The following is a 20,189-nucleotide window of genomic DNA, read 5'->3' on the forward strand; positions in this document are numbered from 1 at the left end:
TGAACTGGGGTGCGTGGAGTGAGGTAGATTGGGTAGGTTGGAGTGAAGTGGGGTAGAGGGGAGTAGAATTGGTGGATTGCAGTGAGGTAGATTGGAGTCGATGGATACATTGATTTGGAGTGAGGTAGATTGGGGTGTTGTAAATTGGGTAGATAGGAATTAAGTGGAGTGAGGTAGATTGGAGTGGAGTGGAGATTGGAGTGGTGTGGGGCAGGTTGCAGTAGGGTAGATTGGAGTGGGGTATATTAGAGTGGGATAGATTGGTTCGGAGTGGGGTAGATTGGAGTTGAGCCAGGTAGACTCTGGTAGGTCAGGGCAGAGTGGGGTAGATTGGGTGTACTGGAGTAGGGTTAATTGGAGTGAAGAGGAGTTGGATAGATTGGAGTGGGTTACAATGAGGTGGAGTAGGGTGGATTGTGATAGATTGGGGAGGATGGATTGGGGTAGACTGGAGTGGAGTGGGATAGATTGATGTGGAGTGAGGTAGGTTGAAGTGAGGTAGTTTGTGGTAGACTGAGTGGACTGGAGTGGGGCAGACTGGAGAGGAGTGGTGTAGACTGGAGTGGAGTGGGGTAGATTGAGTAGAGAGGAGTGGGGTAGTATGGAGTGGAGTAGACTGGGGCAAACTGAGTGGAGTAGGGTAGATGGTAGTGGAATGGAGTAGGGTAAACTGGAGTGGACTGGAGTTAAGAAGACTGTAGTGAAATAGACTCGGGTAGAGTGCAGTACGGTAGATTGGAGTAGAGTGGGATAGATTGGAGTGAAGTGGGATAGTGTAGGAAAGTCCTTTTTTTTGCCTGATCACCCCCACTCTTTCTGGATAGGTACTGGTGGTTACTGACTCTTGGCTGTGCCCTGGGTACTGCTTACCAGTCCCAGGGCCAGTGCTCTGTGTAAAATGGATATGCAAATTAGGCTAATTATAATTGGCTAAGTTAACCTACCTATAAGTCCCTAGTATATGGTAGGGCATGTAGGTTTAGGGACCACAGCATAGGTGGTGCACACCTAGGTGCATTGCTGAGGTGCCCAGTGTCATTTTAAAAGCAAGCCTGCCTTGCTGGCTGCTTTTAAATTAAAGTCATATGCAAATTCGACTTTGGAATTAAAGGTACTTCCAAAGTTTTAAACTACCTTATTTTTACATATAAGTCACCCCTAAGGTGTGCCCTATGTGCCCCTAGGGCTGGGTGCCATGTAACTATAAGCAGGGACTTTATAAAAATAGATTTATAAGCCCTGGTGAGGTAAAAACAGCCAAATTCGTTTTTCCCTCATTGAAGTAAATGGCCTTCATAGGCTAGAATGGGCAGACTTTATTTTTAATTTTAAAGTCTCCTTAAATGTTACATACCAAGAATTTGGTATCAAATTGATTGTTATAATAAATCCCACAACTTCCAGTTGTTGGATTTAATATAACTAGTGCAGGTAAAAAGTTTAGACTTTACCTAAAAAGTTGCCAATTTCAGCTCTGCATTGTTTTTGCTGCTGTGCTCTGATTGGCCAGCCTGCAGCAGCTTCTGCCAGGACACTTTTATGAGGTGTGAAGTGGCCTGGCTTTACACAAAGGAATGTGCTTGGGGGAGAGAATCTCCCCTCAGCAGATGGGGAAGCAGGAAGGGGGAGGGCTGCCAAACTGGTCTTCAAAGGCAGAGAAGGACATCTGGAGCACCCAGCAACACCCCCACATCCTGCAACCCCAGACAGCTAGGTGCCCCCTTGATTAGATTAGGAGAGGGCAGGAGAGGGGTGTGTTTATGATTTTTAGCCACACCAGTGGGTGGGCTCAGCCAGATCTCTCCTCCAAAAATCAGATTCATCCATTTTGGATTTTTAGAGACTATTGCCTTCTGGGATGGATTTTTGCCACACTTCCCAGGAAGTGGTCATCACAGGGGGACGACCCTGTCCCTGATTGGAGGACCAGGGCCCCCCTGCTTTTCACCCAGGAGCAAGGATAAAACTGGCAGACCTGCACCCACGCCTCAGATCCCCACCAAATTTCAAGAAGAAAGAACTACAAGGAGAAGAAGGACTGCCCTGCTGGACCCCTGGCCTGCACCTGGACCCTGCACTCAGAAAGACTGCACCAGCTGCACACTTGGGCTTCACCACAAGAAGGACTTTGCCTGGCTTCCACTGGTTCAAGGAGGGACTCCCTGTTTGCTACAGGTGAAAAATTGCTAACCAGAGTCCCCTGCACCAACTCCTGAAAAAGTGACCAGCTGACCACTGCCCAGTGGCCAAAAAGGAGTTTGCGCCAGGTGCACTCTGGGAGTTGAAGTCCGCACTTCCCAAGGACCATCACAGAACTTCTGGACCCTTGGGGTGAGCTGTGGACCCCAAAAGAACCTTAAAAGAACATCTGGGTGAAGCCCCAGAAGTTTGGAAAAGATTGGAGAATTTTTTTTAAAAAGCTCCATAAAGTGACCGACCCGACGCGGAAATTCTAGCCGGCTTGCCTCAACCGCGACCCGGCCTGACTTCGTGGTTCGTCCCGGTAAAGAAAAACATCCGAAAAAGAGACTAAGTCCGAACGTAAAAAGTTGACCGGGACCTTCCAGCCATCGTATCCGAGAAGGGCTCCACGGACGTCGGATCAAGATCCAGGTTTACCCCGGTCGAAGGATTTTCATCTCGAAAAAACGACTAAGTCCGAAGGTAAAAATCACCACCGAGGAAACCGACTTCGCGTATCCGGACAAGGGCTCCAGGAGGTCGGATCCAACTGGCAGGTTCGTCCCGGTGAAGAAAAACTTCAAAATAAAGACTAAGTCAGAAGGTAACTTTTTAACCGAGGCTTCCCGCGACCTGTAGCCGAGCAGGGCTCCATCGCGGTCGGCCTGAAAGTTTGACTTTGTCCCGGTCCTGGTGCAACCAGATGACCCGATTGGCGCTTTTTGTTTCTAAGCGCTAGAAAATAATAATACTTTAAAAATTCATATCTCCGGTTCCCCTGAACCGATTTTAATCGTTTTTGTGTCATTTTAAAGATAAAAATATAAGCTATTTTTATAAATTGGTTTTGGATTTTTAAACTGTTTCCTGTGTTTTATTTAATTACTGTTTTGTGATATTTGAATGCTTTACACTTTGTCTCCTAAGTTAAGCCTTGACGCTCGATGCCAAGCTACCAAGGGTAGAGCTGGGATTAATTTACTGAGACCTAACTGTACTTTTGTGGAGGTTTGTGGCTTGTTGCTAGGTGTAGGTACCTACCTGCCCTACCAGTAACCCATTTTCCAACATAATTGGAAGCAGCGACGGGATCCTGTACTTGTGTTCAATATCACGTTACAGTTTTAGATAAAACAAATTAAAAATCCTTTAAATTGTCCTAGTGCAAAAATTGTTTTTAATTTTTAATTTTAATTTTTTTTAAATTAATTTGGATTAATTTCAATTATTGAATTTTTGTAATTTTTCTAAATTCTTGTTTCCAATTTTTGCAAAAAGCTTTTGTTGACACAAAACTAGGGAACCATGGAGCTTGATCTGGCTAGCCTACCCACACTGACAGTAGTCCAGCTTAGGGGGTTGTGTATTGAGAGGGGGTTGCCTGCAACCACTAATCTCAGGAAGGAAATCCTGATTAAATCCCTGACAGCATGGGCTGAGGCCCAAGAGGTAGAGACAGAGGAAGCTCCAGAGGAGGAACCAAAAGAAGATGATGCTAACTCTAACCATTCAGGGGAGGAAAGGCATCAAACCCCAAGTGAGGAAGAGGAGGAACGGTCCTCACTGGACACAGTCACTAGGGGCAGACCCAAAGCTAGTGGTAGGAAGAGGGTCCTTTCAGGAGGAGAGAACCCCTCCATCAGGGAGAGAGAGCTGGAAGCCCAGCTAGCCTACATAGCTTTGGAGGCAGATAAGCTTGCCCTAGAAAAAAAGAAGTGGGCAAGCAAAGAAAAAAAAGATGGAAGCAGCGAGAAAGAAACTGAGGTGTCCCTGGGTGGGGGTTTTGCCCCCAGATTACCCAAAGGGGTGGTTCCTGCCTAGGTAGAGGGGGATGACATCGATAAGTGGCTGGGGGCCTTTGAGAGGGCCCTCCAGATGAGGAAAGTCAAGCCTCAGTACTGGGGTTCACTCCTTTGGGAGTTAGTTCCCAACTCTGGGAGGGATAGGCTCCTAACCATGAGTGGGGAGGATGCAGACTCATACCCCAGTATGAAGAGATGCTTGACTAAAAAGTTTGGTCTAACCCCAGAGCAGTATAGGCTTAAGTTTAGGGACACCCAAAAGACAAGCACCCAGTCCTGGGTGGACTTTGTGGACATTTCAGTGAAAGCACTGGAGGGCTGGATACAGGGCAACAGGGTAAGTACCTTTGAGGGGCTGTACAATTTGATTATGAGGGAGCACCTTCTAACTAATTGTGTCCAAGAGAGGCTCCGCCAGTATCTAGTAGACTCTAGGATGACCAACCCCAGAGAGCTGGGGGAGGCAGCAGATGACTGGTTAAGAACTAGGGTTAACCAGAGACCCCCAGGGGGTGATCAGAAAAAGGGAGGACATGGTTCTTCTCAGGGGAAGAACCAGGGGAAAGATGACAAAAAACCCAAAGAGTCCTCACAAGAGTCCCCAAAAACTTCTCAGGGAGGGGGAGCCCCGAGCCAATTCACTTCTAAAGGGAAAGGGTATCAGGGGAAGAATTTTGATCCTGCTAAAGCAGGAAGGTTTCAGGAGCTTGCTAAGGCCGGCAAGTGTTTTGACTGTTATCAGCCAGGACATAAAAGAGGAGATGCTATCTGCACCAAGAAGCCCCCCACTGGTGGGCAATCCCAGGGGATTGCTAGTGTAGGGTTGGGGGTGGAAGTTGGCCCAGGGGTGGAATCAGGGTACACTGAAGTCACCTTAGTATCCGTGGGTGGGGTGGACATTGCAACTATGGCCACCTTACCTCCCATCATGCAGAGGTATAGGCAGAGGCCTAAAGTCAATGGGACTGAAGTGGAAGCTCTGAGAGATACAGGAGCCAGTGTGACAATGGTTGCAGAAAAGCTGGTTTCTCCAGAGCAGGTCTTACCTGGTGTCTTCCACCAGGTGACTTATGCAGATACCAGAACCAAACTCCATCCCATGGCTATGGTGAGTCTGGAATGGGGAGGTGTGACTGGCCCTAAAAAAGTAGCTGTAGCTCCTGCCCTCCCAGTAGAGTGTCTGCTGGGAAATGATCTTGAAGCATCTGAATGGTCAGAAGTGGAGAGAAGGGTCCATGCAAAGATGCTGGATCTCCCTGAATGGGTGTGTGCTGTGACCAGGTCACAGGCAGCACAACAGGGAAATGCTGGACACTTGGACCCTGGAACAATGGGCCAAGCCTCCAAGAAGAAGAGAAAGGGCACTGGGTCTGGCTTGCCAGCCCCAACAAGTACAGAGGGTCAGGAAGAATCCAACCCTGAGGGGGAGGATCTGAACTCTGAAGGAGGGACACCTTCCCTGCAAACTCTGCCTGACTTGGCAGAACTGCAAGGGGCAGGTGGGCCCACCAGAGAAGATTTGTGCCAGGGACAAAGAGAGTGTCCCACTCTTGAGGGCCTGAGGCAGACTGCTGCCAGGCAAGAACAAGGGGATACCAGTGGTACCCACAAGGTTTACTGGGAGGATGGAGTTCTCTACACTGAGGCTAGGACCCTCAAAGAAGGGGCTACTAGGAGAGTAGTGGTCCCCCAAAAGTATAGAGAATTCCTCCTTACCTTAAGCCATGATATCCCCTTAGCTGGTCATTTGGGACAGACCAAGACCTGGAACAGGCTGGTCAACCATTTTTTTTGGCCAGAAATGTCAGAAAAAGTCAGGGAGTTTTGCAGCTCCTGTGTCACCTGTCAAGCCAGTGGCAAGACAGGGGGCAAGCCAAAGGCTCCCTTAATTCCACTGCCAGTGGTTGGGACTCCCTTTGAGAGGGTGGGGATTGACATTGTTGGTCCCCTAGACCCACCAACTGCTTCAGGTAACAGGTACATTGTGGTGGTAGTGGACCATGCCACCAGGTACCCTGAGGCAATACCCCTCCGGACAATCACTGCACCCACAGTGGCTAGGGCCCTACTTGGTGTGTTCACCAGAGTGGGATTCCCAAAGGAGGTGGTCTCAGATAGGGGCACAAACTTTATGTCAGCCTATCTGAAAGCCATGTGGGAGGAGTGTGGTGTTACTTATAAGTTCAGCACACCCTACCATCCACAGACCAATGGTCTGGTGGAAAGATTCAATAAGACCCTGAAGGGCATGATCATGGGTTTGTCTGACAAACTCAGGAGGAGATGGGATGTCCTCCTCCCATGCCTGCTGTTTGCCTACAGGGAGGTGCCACAGAAGGGGGTTGGATTCAGCCCCTTTGAGTTACTGTTTGGGCACCCTGTAAGAGGCCCATTGTGCTTGGTGAGAGAGTCTTGGGAAAAGCCTCTCAAGGAAGCCAAGGAGAATGTGCTGGATTATGTACTAGGCCTGCGGTCTCGCATGGCTGAGTATATGAAGAAGGCAAGCAGGAACCTGGAGGCCAGTCAGGAGCTCATGAAGCTCTGGCATGATCAGAAGGCTACCATGCCTGAGTATCACCCAGGACAGCTGGTGTGGGTTTTGGAGCCCATGGCTCCTAGGGCACTACAGGCCAAATGGACTGGGCCCTATCCAATCCTAGAGAAAAAAGGTGAGGTCACCTACTTGGTGGACCTTGGCACCCCCAGGAATCCTCACAGGATCCTGCATGTTAATAGGATGAAACCCCACCAGGACAGGGCAGACATGACCATGCTGATGGTCACTGATGAAGGGAAGGAGGAGGAGGGTGAACCTCTGCCAGACCTCCTGTCCTCAAAAGAAAAAGATGGGTCAGTGGAGGGAGTGGTACTCTCTCCCAAACTGACAGATCAGCAACAACAAGACTGTAAGCAAGTCTTGGGACAGTTTGCTAGTCTGTTCTCCCTGACCCCTGGACTCACCAATTGGTGTGTCCATGATGTTGACACTGGTGACAGCTTGCCTGTCAAGAACAAGCTGTACAGGCTGTCTGACCAGGTCAAGGCCAACATCAAAGCTGAAGTGGCTAAGATGTTGGATCTGAAGGTAATTGAGCACTCTGATAGTCCTTGGTCCAGTCCAGTGGTACTGGTGCCCAAAGCTAGTCCCCAAGGTGGGAAGAAAGAATTAAGATTCTGTGTGGACTACAGAGGTCTAAATGCAGTCACTAGGACTGATGCTCACCCCATACCTAGAGCTGATGAGCTCATTGACAGGTTGGGGGCTGCCAAATTCCTGAGCACATTTGATCTGACCTCAGGATATTGGCAGATTGCCTTAAGTCCAAGAGCTAAGGAGAGGTCAGCATTTTCCACACCAGAGGGCCACTTTCAGTTCAAGGTGATGCCCTTTGGGATGAAAAATGCTCCTGCCACCTTCCAACGGTTGGTGAATAGAGTCCTATCTGGGTTGGAATCTTTTAGTGCAGCTTATCTGGATGATATAGCTGTATTTAGTTCCACCTGGAGGGACCACCTGGTCCACCTGAAGGAAGTGCTTCAGGCCCTGCTTCAAGCAGGCCTGACTATCAAGGCAAGCAAGTGCCAGATAGGGCAAAGTTCTGTTGTGTACCTGGGCCACCTTGTTGGTGGAGGCCATGTACAACCTCTCCAGCCCAAGATCCAGACTATCCTGGATTGGGAGGCTCCAAAAACCCAGACTCAGGTCAGGGCCTTTCTTGGCCTGACTGGGTATTACAGGAGGTTTGTTCAGAATTTTGGGACCATAGTGGCCCCTCTGACTGAGCTTACCTCCAAGAAACAACCCAAGAAGGTCATTTGGACCCCAGAGTGTCAAAAAGCTTTTGACACCCTAAAACAGGCTATGTGTTCAGCACCAGTGTTACTGGCCCCTGACTATAGCAAGGAGTTTGTAGTGCAAACAGATGCTTCAGAGGAAGGGATTGGGGCAGTGTTAGCACAAGTTAATGAAGAGGGCCATGATCACCCAGTTGCCTTCATCAGCAGGCGACTACTCCCCAGAGAGAAGAAATGGAGTGCCATTGAGAGGGAGGCCTTTGCTGTGGTTTGGTCCCTGAAGAAGTTGAGGCCTTACTTGTTTGGCACTCACTTCCGTGTACAAACTGACCACAGACCTCTCAGATGGTTGATGCAGATGAGGGGGGAGAACCCAAAACTGTTAAGGTGGTCCATTTCCCTACAGGGGATGGACTTCACAGTGGAGCACAGACCTGGGACTGCTCATGCCAATGCAGATGGCCTTTCCAGGTTTTTCCACTTAGCTGATGAGGACTACCAGGGTGTAGGTTAGTACCCATCACCTTTCATCTGGGGGGGGGCAGTGTAGGAAAGTCCTTTTTTTTGCCTGATCACCCCCACTCTTTCTGGATAGGTACTGGTGGTTACTGACTCTTGGCTGTGCCCTGGGTACTGCTTACCAGTCCCAGGGCCAGTGCTCTGTGTAAAATGGATATGCAAATTAGGCTAATTATAATTGGCTAAGTTAACCTACCTATAAGTCCCTAGTATATGGTAGGGCATGTAGGTTTAGGGACCACAGCATAGGTGGTGCACACCTAGGTGCATTGCTGAGGTGCCCAGTGTCATTTTAAAAGCAAGCCTGCCTTGCTGGCTGCTTTTAAATTAAAGTCATATGCAAATTCGACTTTGGAATTAAAGGTACTTCCAAAGTTTTAAACTACCTTATTTTTACATATAAGTCACCCCTAAGGTGTGCCCTATGTGCCCCTAGGGCTGGGTGCCATGTAACTATAAGCAGGGACTTTATAAAAATAGATTTATAAGCCCTGGTGAGGTAAAAACAGCCAAATTCGTTTTTCCCTCATTGAAGTAAATGGCCTTCATAGGCTAGAATGGGCAGACTTTATTTTTAATTTTAAAGTCTCCTTAAATGTTACATACCAAGAATTTGGTATCAAATTGATTGTTATAATAAATCCCACAACTTCCAGTTGTTGGATTTAATATAACTAGTGCAGGTAAAAAGTTTAGACTTTACCTAAAAAGTTGCCAATTTCAGCTCTGCATTGTTTTTGCTGCTGTGCTCTGATTGGCCAGCCTGCAGCAGCTTCTGCCAGGACACTTTTATGAGGTGTGAAGTGGCCTGGCTTTACACAAAGGAATGTGCTTGGGGGAGAGAATCTCCCCTCAGCAGATGGGGAAGCAGGAAGGGGGAGGGCTGCCAAACTGGTCTTCAAAGGCAGAGAAGGACATCTGGAGCACCCAGCAACACCCCCACATCCTGCAACCCCAGACAGCTAGGTGCCCCCTTGATTAGATTAGGAGAGGGCAGGAGAGGGGTGTGTTTATGATTTTTAGCCACACCAGTGGGTGGGCTCAGCCAGATCTCTCCTCCAAAAATCAGATTCATCCATTTTGGATTTTTAGAGACTATTGCCTTCTGGGATGGATTTTTGCCACACTTCCCAGGAAGTGGTCATCACAGGGGGACGACCCTGTCCCTGATTGGAGGACCAGGGCCCCCCTGCTTTTCACCCAGGAGCAAGGATAAAACTGGCAGACCTGCACCCACGCCTCAGATCCCCACCAAATTTCAAGAAGAAAGAACTACAAGGAGAAGAAGGACTGCCCTGCTGGACCCCTGGCCTGCACCTGGACCCTGCACTCAGAAAGACTGCACCAGCTGCACACTTGGGCTTCACCACAAGAAGGACTTTGCCTGGCTTCCACTGGTTCAAGGAGGGACTCCCTGTTTGCTACAGGTGAAAAATTGCTAACCAGAGTCCCCTGCACCAACTCCTGAAAAAGTGACCAGCTGACCACTGCCCAGTGGCCAAAAAGGAGTTTGCGCCAGGTGCACTCTGGGAGTTGAAGTCCGCACTTCCCAAGGACCATCACAGAACTTCTGGACCCTTGGGGTGAGCTGTGGACCCCAAAAGAACCTTAAAAGAACATCTGGGTGAAGCCCCAGAAGTTTGGAAAAGATTGGAGAATTTTTTTTAAAAAGCTCCATAAAGTGACCGACCCGACGCGGAAATTCTAGCCGGCTTGCCTCAACCGCGACCCGGCCTGACTTCGTGGTTCGTCCCGGTAAAGAAAAACATCCGAAAAAGAGACTAAGTCCGAACGTAAAAAGTTGACCGGGACCTTCCAGCCATCGTATCCGAGAAGGGCTCCACGGACGTCGGATCAAGATCCAGGTTTACCCCGGTCGAAGGATTTTCATCTCGAAAAAACGACTAAGTCCGAAGGTAAAAATCACCACCGAGGAAACCGACTTCGCGTATCCGGACAAGGGCTCCAGGAGGTCGGATCCAACTGGCAGGTTCGTCCCGGTGAAGAAAAACTTCAAAATAAAGACTAAGTCAGAAGGTAACTTTTTAACCGAGGCTTCCCGCGACCTGTAGCCGAGCAGGGCTCCATCGCGGTCGGCCTGAAAGTTTGACTTTGTCCCGGTCCTGGTGCAACCAGATGACCCGATTGGCGCTTTTTGTTTCTAAGCGCTAGAAAATAATAATACTTTAAAAATTCATATCTCCGGTTCCCCTGAACCGATTTTAATCGTTTTTGTGTCATTTTAAAGATAAAAATATAAGCTATTTTTATAAATTGGTTTTGGATTTTTAAACTGTTTCCTGTGTTTTATTTAATTACTGTTTTGTGATATTTGAATGCTTTACACTTTGTCTCCTAAGTTAAGCCTTGACGCTCGATGCCAAGCTACCAAGGGTAGAGCTGGGATTAATTTACTGAGACCTAACTGTACTTTTGTGGAGGTTTGTGGCTTGTTGCTAGGTGTAGGTACCTACCTGCCCTACCAGTAACCCATTTTCCAACAGATAGAATGGGGTAAATTAAGTGGAGTAGATTTGAGTGGGTTAGATAGGGGTAGAGTAGAGTGGAGTAGATTGGGTAAACTGGAGTGGAGAGGGGTAGATTGGAGTGGAGTTGGTAGAGTGGGGTAGATTGTAATGAAGTAGAGTGGGGTAGATTTGGGAAGACTGGAGTGGAGTGGATTGGGTGGATTGGAGTAGACTGGGGTAGATTAGAGTGGAGTCTGGTAGACTGAAGTGGGGGAGAGTGAAGTGAAGTGGGGTAGACTGGAGTGGAGTTGCATACATTGGGGTAAATTAGAGTTGGGTGGAGTAGAGTGGAATGGAACAGGGTGGTTGGAGCAGAGTGGGGAGAGTGGAGTGGGGCGGATTGGAGTGCAGTGGGGTAGATAGAGATAAATTGAGTGGAGTGGGGTACCCAACTCCAATCTACCCTCGTATACCTTACGCCACTTCAAACTATCCCACTCACTCTGATCTAACTCACTTTACCCCAATCTACCACAATCCACCCCACTCCAATCTACCCCACCCCACCCCACCCCACTTAAATCTACCCTACTCAATCTACCGCAATCCATCCCAATCCACTCCAATCTACCTCACTTCACTCTGCCATACCCCAATCTAACCCACTCAATTCTACTTTACCCCAATCAGTCCCACTCCACTCCAATCTACTCCATTCCATTCCAGTGTACTAAACCCCACTCCAATCTTCCCCATTCTACACCATTCCACAGCATGGAGTGGAGTGGGGTAGACTGTGGTTGGGTGGATTGTTAGCATGCTGTGGAATTGGGGTAGAATGAGTAGGGTAGATTTAAGTGGGGTGGGGTGGGGTAGATTGGAGTGGGGTGGATTGTGGAAGATTGGGGTGAAGTGAGTTAGATCAGAGTGGCATAAGGTAGACGAGGGTAGATTGGAGTTGGGTAGGTTGGAGTGGTATGGGTAGAGTGTGGGAGAGTGGTGGATTGGGGTAGATTGGAGTAGGGTAGAGTGGAGTGGGATAGACTAGGGTAGAGTGGAGTAGATTGGGTGGATTGAGGTGGAGTAGACTGGGGTAGATTGGAGCTGAGTGGGATAGATTGCAGTGAAGTGAGGTAGATTGGAGTGTTGTAGATAGGGGTGGATTGGAGTTGAGTGGAGTGGGGTACATGAGACTGGAGTGGAGTAGGGTATATTAGAATAGAGTGGGGTAGATTGAAGTAGGGCAGATTGGAGTGGCATAGATTGGATTAGAGGACATTGGGGCAGAGTGGGGTAGATTGGAGTGGCATCAGGTAAACTGGGTAAGTATGGAGCACGGTGCGGTAGTTTGGGGTGAAATGGAGCTGGGTAGAGTGGAATAGGTTAGACTGAGATGAAGTGGGGTGTATTTGGATGGACTGGAGAGGGTGGGTTGGTGTAGACTGCAGTAGAGTGGGATAGGTTAGTGTGGAGTGAGGTAGATTGAAGTGAGGTAGATTGTGGTAGACTGAGTGGACTGGAGTGGGGTAGACTGGAGAGGAGTGGTGTAGACTGGAGTGGAGTGGGGTAGATTGAGTAGAGAGGAGTGGGGTAGTATGGAGTGGAGTAGAATGGGGCAAACTGAGTGGAGTAGGGTAGATGGTAGTGGAATGGAGTAGGGTAAATTGGAGTGGATTGGAGTTAAGTAGACTGTAGTGAAATAGACTCGGGTAGAGTGCAGTACAGTAGATTGGAGCAGAGTGGGATAGATTGGAGTGAAGTGGGATAGAATGGGGTAAATTAAGTGGAGTAGATTTGAGTGGGTTAGATAGTGGTAGAGTATAGTGGAGTAGATTGGGTAGACTGGAGTGGAGAGGGGTAGATTAGAGTGGAGTTGGTAGAGTGGGGTAGATTGTAATGAAGTAGAGTGGGGTAGATTTGGGAAGACTGGAGTGGAGTGGATTGGGTGGATTGGAGTAGATTGGGGTAGATTAGAGTGGAGTCTGGTAGGCTGAAGTGGGGGAGAGTGGATTGAAGTGGGGTAGAATGGAGTGGAGTGGCATACATTGGGGTAAATTAGAGTGGGTGGAGTAGATTGGAATGGAACAGGGTGGTTGGAGCAGAGTGGGGAGAGTGGAGTGGGGCAGATTGGAGTGCATTGGGGTAGATAGAGATAAATTGAGTGGAGTGGGGTACCCAACTCCAATCTACCCTTGTCTACCTTACGCCACTCCAATCTATCCCACTCACTCTGATCTAACTCACTTCACCCCAATCTTCCACAATCCACCCCACTCCAATCTACCCCACCCCACCCCACTTAAAAACTGAACTAAAAACAAATTCTATACTTTAATTGAAATATGATTTTATGCATGTGCTGATATATTCCCATGGTTTACTCTTCAACAATTGATGACATAAATTCTCAAAGTTGTTAACTCTATGACAAAATTCAAGTTATGTTGAGCATGGGACCACTTCAGAAGACAATGCACAGAATAAATTAATTTTCACCTCCTTAAAGAAAATAAACACATAAATGACAAGAGATGTTTGAACGAAAATACAATATGAAATTATTTAAACTTAGACATATATATATTAAATGAAAATATGGAAAAGATATGGCATATTATTTAAAGAAACAGTTTTCATACATACTTGTTCAGTTGGGATGATGGGGTCATAGCAGATTTCTAGTGAACTCATTTTCTTACCTAAAGAATGCTTCCAGGTTAAAGTTCGCATTAGATGAATAGATTGGGGTAGCCGCTGCCATGGAGCATTCACCAGCAACCGTCCACTTTCAATTCCTATCTCAGTAAAATACCGAGAAAACAAGCCAATCAGAATATATAGAATTTAAACTAATTCTGATTTTTGTTAAAATGTAAGATAATATCCATAATCAGTATACGGGTTCTAATCTGGAAGAAATTAACAGCTACCTCATGAGGTTTAGCTTATAAAAAGTAAAATATCCACAATATGCTCCACCAGCGAGTGAAACATCTTTGCTTTCCTTTGCTGTTCACTCAAAATGTTGGCAAAATATGTTAGTTAACGAGTTAAAGGCATAACATATATAAACCAGATTTCCATTTACATAACTTCACCTCATTTGTTCGTGAAATGTCAGATTAAAAATTTAGTGAACCTCTATGTCAAAACGTTCTCACATGGTTAATTTCAGTCAGTGAACTTCAGTCTCATTATTGCCATCAAATTGAAAATATATTTTTTATACTTTGCTTCCTGTCTTGAATTAGTTTTAAAAGATTTTTATTGGGCTATGACCTTTCTTTAATTTTACAAATTGACTCATCCACAAGAACATAACGAATTTTGACTCAATAGATTTTGTAACTAAAAGACTGGCACCCACAATGCCTTATGTGCCCATATTATGATAAAGAATACTTGTGCTTTGGTTACAGCGGCAGACTGAAACTCACTACCATGTTGAATTTGCCCAAGTTGGTCTCCGACACCAAATTAGAATGATGTGGGCACTTTCCTGCCTACAGAAGGTTCAATCACACTTGAGGACAAGGGGAATTCAGTGCCTGTTATTCGGTTCCACCTGAACCCAGTCACCAATTGCGTAAATTATCCATTCCTTCTACTTTATCTTGTTGAGGTAATTGATCATCATCACGATGTCTGTGCTATGGTTGCATCTTTTCCATTTGACACATATCAATAATTAGGGAAGCATGTAAATGTAATTGTATTTATTATATATTTATTATACTACCCCTGGCGAGGTGTCAAAGCGCTTTTCGGCCAGTAGCATGGTACTCCAGAACTCAAAAGGAATAGTGGTGGATCAGTACAGGGAAATATGAGTACAGCATTAGTATAGGGAGGTATGAATTAATTTGAGTGGAGGACATATGAGTCTGTTAGTTGGACTGAATAAAATAATGGAAGGATAGAGGAGGGAGGAATCCAGAAGTGTTAATTGGGAGATCATAGTAGCTAGATGAGGTTTGGGATGAGTAAAGGAGAGGTGGAGGATGGAAAAGTCTGTAGAAAGTCATTAGGGAGATCATAGTAGTAGAATGAGATTTAGGGTGAGTGTAAGAAATTGTGCTAATAGTTGAGAGGGGTGGACACCCACTGAAATCATAAACACAGTCCTTGTAAAGGTGCAACACAAATGTGGCTAAATAAACCTGTGCGTACCTTCTGGTAGCTTGGCACATAACCAGGCAGGCTTAACTCAGAGGCAATGTGTGAAGTATTTTCTGCAACACTCAAATAGTAATAAAGTGACAACACAAGAAAAATCCCAAACCAATTTAAAACATAGAATACAATTTAATAAATATAATGAGACCAAGATGACAAAAAGCCAAAAGTAGAATCAGAATTCTGAATTTTTAAATGATTAGGTGGAAACATCTCCAAAAAGCACTAAAGACCACTCACAGGCGTCTGGTTGCACTGTACCAGGTCAATGTCACAAGTTCTAGCCCACCACGATGCAATGTGGGTCGGATACAGGGACCAGGTTTGTCCAGGTGAAGAGTTTCTCGGTGTTCAAGTCCATGTGAGGAGTCTCAGCTGAACCTTCACATTAGTGGAGGCTGTGGGGAGGATCTTATCAGCATGAGATGTAGGTCATCGCCAGAGCTTCACATTGGTGGGAGGCACCTGAAGTCGATGTTTGGCACGAAGGTCAGATTGACAACTGAACTTCGCATTGTCAGGTGACATGGTGATCATTGCTAATGCGAAGAGCCTGGACACAGTTGCAAAGAGTGCCAAACTTCAGGATTTTCACCTGGAATACAGGAGGAGTACACTCTGATGCCAATCAAGAGTCCAGAACCCAGAAGGCACCTCATGGGGATCAGGAATCACTCCAGCAGAGGCCAGCAGCAGGGCTCTGACAGGTCCAGGTGGTGCTGGTCAGCTGGACAGTTTCAAGCAGACCTCTGGCAACTTGTTGTGTCTGCAGCTCAAAAAGGAGCCAACTGTCCATTGGAGTTACTTCTGGGAATCCTGGGTTCAAGGCAAGCAGATCCAGTCCAGACTTCCTTCTTCACACAGCAGGGCAGTCCTTCTTCTGAATCGTCCACATGTCTAGCAGTGTTCTGTTGAGAGGTTCTAAAGGTGCCACATCTACACATTGTGCTAGCCTTTGTCTGAGGGGAAATCCTTGGCCTGCTCTCAAACTGAATCTGGACAGTTCTTCCCCTTCTACTGGGTTTGGTTCCAAACTGTCTAGGGTGGCAAAAGCAAGCACAGGCTTGGTGTCAGGTGTCTTTGTGTGTGCTGTAGCTAGTGTCCTTTGAAGTGTAGTCAGGAAAGGACAAAACTCCTCACCAGCCACCCTGTCAGGACGACCCATTCCCTTTACACCGAGAAAACTTTTGTCTCCGTGTCTGTAAGGAGTACACAATACACCTCAGGAGAACCATTCACAGTCATGGGACTCAGTACACTAGCAGAAATACAACAGTTAATGTTGCACCACAAGATGCTATATTTTTCACTTGGACCAGTCATATTGCATTCACTAAAACTGCAGCTTAGTGCTTTAAAGATCTATTTAATGTGTACACAAATTTAGTGTTAGAAGATTTGTTATTTAATGTTGAAGTGCCTGCGGTTGAACCATGTGCTAAATGTGGGCTACAAGCAATGAAAAGTATTTGCTTGCAGGTCAGCGTGTTCAATATTTTACTTTTTTGCAGTTTATTAGAGCGCAAACTTGCTTCAAAGGCATCAGAGCACTTTTCAAGAGCATCAGACCAGGTTACCTAAAGTCATTTTGTGTTTATAGGCACACGGAGATTAAGTGACTTGCCCAGAATTAAAGGGTGTTTAGGTGACGCCAGGACTCGTGTCTGGTTCTCCAGTTCTAACAGCTCAGGCCGTTAATCCACATCCACTCCCGAACTCAGCTTTCTAGCGTCTGAGGCATAAATCCATAACACAGTAAAGATTTAAGATATGCTAATCAGCATGTACATTAAAAAACGTTTTGAGCAAAAGTTGGGAAGTGGTGCTCTAGCTTTCGTTTGTGGTATTTCAGATTGGATATGTCATCTAAGCTAATTAGGAATCTAATCCGTATTTAAGCCATATTTATACTTTTTTAGCGCTGCATTTGCATCATTTTTTGACGCAGAAGCAGCGCAAACTTACAAAATACAAAGCGGCGCAAATGCGGTGCTGAAAAAGTATAAATATGGGCCTTAGTTTGAGCTGGTGGTTTCAGGTGCTCGGCATTTGCACTTAATTGTTAACACCGGGACTTGTGATAGTCTGCTTCATGGTGTGCACTTTGTCTGATTTAGAGACTAGCACATCAACACTCGTTTGTTAATTCAATATAGCTTACAATGCTAACACCTGCCTCTGAAGGCATTCTTATAGCTTTAGGGGCACGGAATTGTCTGAATTGTTACACTTGGGGGGAAGTGATGGTTAGTAGTTGCGTTGGTATTGTCATTGGCAGAGCTGGCAGGGGCAAGGGGTGGTGCAGGCTGCAGTTACCCCCTGGCCTGGGCTCTGGCACATATTTTTTAACAAGTTAAGCACCAATGTAGGGCCAGATGTACGAAAGGATTTTACCCATTCTGTGTCTATGGGAAAAAGCTTTCGTACATATGGCCCCTAGTACTTGTGTTTTTCCTTTTCATTCACAGGTTTCTTTCAGGCTGGTAATACTTACTACATCTACAGAAAGCCTGAATCCCCTGTGACCTGCAGGGGAACAGGAAACACATTCTCCCTTTTCTCAAGTAGCGCAAAACCTAAACATGTTGCCCGAAATATCTACTTTCTCTTGGCACTGCAGAGTTCAAGAAACAGAGTGCAGAAGAAGGAAAAGCAACATTTCGTACTCGTTGCTTTAAACAGTTGTGCTCCATGGCCTGACCTGCTTTCCCCTGCTGATGCCTCTGGCAGCAGGCACTGTGATGTCAGAACGCCACTGAAATAAGCTTTTACAGTTGAGTTCAGTGCCATTTCTTTACAATCGACGACTATGTGCGTCACAAGTCGCAGATTATAAATAAATTAGAGGTGTCCTTTTTATACAGGGATTGCAGAATCATGTATTATAACATTCTTCTACAAAGAGTAAAATGTGATTTCTTTAGTACGTAACTCTGGTATGAAGGGATAATTACACAGATCAATACTAATGTGAGCTACTCTAGGATTATCGTTTGCCAACAATGCTGTCCTCATATAACTAAGAGGTGGTGGAATTGCATAGCAGTTTTTCTAATGCAAGTTTGTTCTTTTACAATATTTTGTCTCAACTGAATCTGTAATTTGTTAGAGTAATAACTAACAATGCGGTTGCGTTAAATGAATGGCAAGGTATTAATATTACACATGGAGAGTTTATTGATGAGCTTCCCAGTTGGTGAAGGCACCACAGGTCACCACAAGGGTGTCTCTGCAGACAAGAGAAGCAGACAAACTAGGTTCTGTGAACAGCGGGAAAGGGGCTTTGAATAGAAATGATGGAACACAAACATAATTGGGTCAAACTATAAATACATTTACAGAGAATGCAAACAAACTAGAATTGAAGACAGGCAGAAAATGGTTGCATAAAAACGGAACGTTTATGAGAGAACAACATCTGAGACAAGAAAAAAATCATTCGGGGATATGGAAGGAGTGGCCAGCAATTTTTATATATGTTGTACGGCTAATAGCAATAGCTAAGGGAACAGACATTTATGTGCCAGTTGCGTGATTTCATCTGCTTAATGACTTCTTCACAACTGCCTGGGATTCAGGCGTGTTAATTCCACACATACTATATGTATGTATGCGTGTATTCATGTATGTATGTTTGTATGTGTGTGTGTGTGTGTATGTATGTATCCATTTATATGTGGTGTTATTATTAGATAATAATAACAAAAATAAAAAATAATAACAACATACATAAAACATACGTGCATTGGCTTATGCAATTAGAAATTATGCTATTATTATTGTTATTATTAATAACATTATTTTATTAGTAGTATTATCGCTGCTGCTGTTGTTAAAAATCTTGTTATCATTAGTATTCTTTCCTGAAGCAGCATTTTAGGATTAATAATATTATTTATACGGCACTGTATTGGTCATATACATTGCAACGCTATAAGAAACAGCCTCACTGCAAAATAGATAGGAGGTTGGGATTATGCGAAGGGCAGTGGTTGACAGATAGGAAGAATAATGTCAAGTGTGGGTAGTGAGATGTTTAATGAGGACTAACAGCAGACTCGTGCCACATTGGTTAAAATGATCCCAAATTGACGGCACATCAATAAGAGATAGCAGAGATCAATGACATAAGGTGATAAGGCAGTGAGATAGATTGTCACAGTGCAAAAGAATACCAATGGGTGTACCTTTGCTTTGCAGGTTTAAAGTGTCAACAGTCAGCAAATGTCGTCAACTTCTTAACTGAAGTGCAAAGATGCTGGTCTTGTAGACTTAGGTAAGCAAGAATTACTTTTTGCAATGGAGATAGAAGAGGTAAAAAGGGCTAGTGGTCAGTTTGGACGATTATCATTACTGGATGGGACTCAAAAACGCAGGACTCACTATGAAATAAGGTATCAATGGCACGTGCAAAATTAGGCATTGGTCGGTCCTCTAGCCACTAGAGGCTCAAGCCCGACGAGAGTCTCTGCTCGACCAAAGGTTATCAAGGATGCTTGAGCCTTTGTTGTGGCTTCTGCCTGCCCTGCCTCCCGCTAGTGCACTCATTTCACTCTCCCTGGTGCTGTTTGGGAATGCGGTGGCCATGCCAGGGACTCTTTGGACTTTCATAATCAAAATGCAAAACTCATGAAGAGTTGTCCAACTTCCCTTCTGCTTCACTCATTGGGGATGGAGAGGAGCCAAAGGAAGGACTTCAGCTACTCTGCCCGTTCATCAGTCACAGGGAGGGCGGATCTATGTAATGACACAAACCAGGCAAGTAAGGTCCAGCAAATATTAACGTTCAGGGTGTAGGCCCTGGCAGCTGAGAGACTGCCTTTGAGCAGCCTGCACCGAAGCTGCTCTGTATTTGAGATACGCTTCTTGCACTGCTGTTGTGCTGCTGCCATGGGTCCACAAGTGTGAAGAAACTCCAAACCGCTACCGCCCATAGCTGTGCCTGTTTGTGACATGGAAAGCTGGCTGTGCAGCTAGCCATGGTCTACAGGATGCTTTGAGTATGTAAGAAAATCTTGCCCTGCTGATGCTAGAAATTCATACTTGAAGGAACTGGTCTAGTCATCGCTATAGGCTTTTTGCATTTGTAGTGAGCTATAGGAAGTGGGAAGAAGGGGATGCAGGCTTGTGCGAAGTGAAAGGAAACCAGGGCCGTGTTATAATGTGCAAAATAGAACACACTGTGACCAGATACTGAGTGCACACTAATCTGATTTATATAAATGAGACTTTTTAATGCTTGTCCTTA

At 45.8% G+C, this 20,189-nt stretch overlaps 1 protein-coding gene across 3 annotated transcripts in view; it reads right to left on the reverse strand.

The window, feature by feature from the left end:
• LOC138245547 (F-box/LRR-repeat protein 3-like) overlaps positions 1-20,189 on the reverse strand; it is a 99,718-nt gene that overhangs the window by 70,519 nt on the left and 9,010 nt on the right. For 2 of the 3 annotated variants that reach the window (XM_069199226.1, XM_069199227.1), the window contains exon 3: positions 13,465-13,560. The exons of the other annotated variant lie outside the window; for it this stretch is intronic. In XM_069199226.1, coding sequence (XP_069055327.1) covers positions 13,465-13,526 — 62 coding nt within the window. In that variant the 5' untranslated portion in view covers positions 13,527-13,560. The remainder of the gene's footprint in view (positions 1-13,464; positions 13,561-20,189) is intronic. 3 annotated transcript variants of the gene reach the window in all.

This window comes from Pleurodeles waltl, chromosome 7, assembly GCF_031143425.1.
Source record: "Pleurodeles waltl isolate 20211129_DDA chromosome 7, aPleWal1.hap1.20221129, whole genome shotgun sequence".
NCBI lineage: Eukaryota > Metazoa > Chordata > Amphibia > Caudata > Salamandridae > Pleurodeles > Pleurodeles waltl.